This window comes from Belonocnema kinseyi, chromosome 9 (assembly GCF_010883055.1).
Source record: "Belonocnema kinseyi isolate 2016_QV_RU_SX_M_011 chromosome 9, B_treatae_v1, whole genome shotgun sequence".
In the NCBI taxonomy this organism is placed as follows: domain Eukaryota; kingdom Metazoa; phylum Arthropoda; class Insecta; order Hymenoptera; family Cynipidae; genus Belonocnema; species Belonocnema kinseyi.
In genome coordinates, this window is record NC_046665.1 from 55,712,570 (window position 1) to 55,713,592 (window position 1,023).

At 37.2% G+C, this 1,023-nt stretch overlaps 1 protein-coding gene across 1 annotated transcript in view; it reads left to right on the forward strand.

The window, feature by feature from the left end:
• LOC117180550 (collagen alpha-1(IV) chain) overlaps window positions 1-393 on the forward strand; it is a 117,069-nt gene extending 116,676 nt beyond the window's left edge. The window contains exon 25 of the mRNA XM_033373046.1: window positions 242-393. Coding sequence (XP_033228937.1) covers window positions 242-393 — 152 coding nt within the window. The remainder of the gene's footprint in view (window positions 1-241) is intronic.
• The last annotated feature ends 630 nt before the right edge of the window (window positions 394-1,023 follow it).

Here is a 1,023-nt window from a genome sequence, read left to right on the forward strand (position 1 = left end):
AAGATTGTTCAATAATTAACAAAGATTAGCTTTTATGACCTTCAGAATGACCCTTCTTTTAGGACATAGAAACTTGTCTCCAAGAGATACATTGCAGTCTGGCTCTGTCTCAAAACTGAGACATGCCCAAGTCGACCTTTTCGACTTCACAATGTCTTGATTGGTGGCAATTCAAGTCGAACTCAAGTCAAAGCATTTTTACGCGGGATTGTGTAGTAATACACTGGACTCTGGATTTCAGTAAAGTGGATTTGCGCTTCCGAAAACTGGTGCCACACAGCGATTTCCGTTGAGAGGAGCGGCGGTACTAAAAGGGGCGGATGTGTTCACTCAAGCGTGACGAACAACAGAGGACCGCTCTGCGACTTTAGTAACGCTGAGAACAAGCACTAAAATAAATAGGTATACAGAAATTAATCAAATATTGAGTGCGTAAATAGAAGTAGATTTAAATCATTCTTTTAATGAACTGGACAAAGAAGAGATTCCGTTAAATATAATCACCGAAACAATAATAAGTTCTGAAAATCTAAAGAATCTAGAAACTACTGTTGAAGATTTAAAAGAGAGAGTAGAGCTAGTAATAGCTAAACGGAAAATGACTTTAAAGTGGACGGAAAAGGCTTATTCTTCTTTAAATTTTGCAGGATATAATTTCTCGGAAGTATTATTGAATAATTTTAATATTTGTTCTGCAAACTGTTTCTATACCCTTTTCTGCTTAAGGAATAATTAGTATGTCAGACATGTTATTGAGGTACAAACAAAGATATCTATCAGACTAGAATCTTTAACAAATGTACCTAGACGAAAGATCAGGAGAACCTTTTGAACTTAAGATAAGCCCATAAAGTTCAATCTTATCGACGATATAGAGCGCTAAGCTTTTTGCATAAGTAAGCATAAAATTTAAGTTACCTTTCGACCGGCGAACGCCTCTAGGATGCTTTCTTCCTTGCATCTTGCATTTTCAGCGATATGCGTCCGCTGATTAGTGCACGGAAACTTCGCTACCGTGAGAAC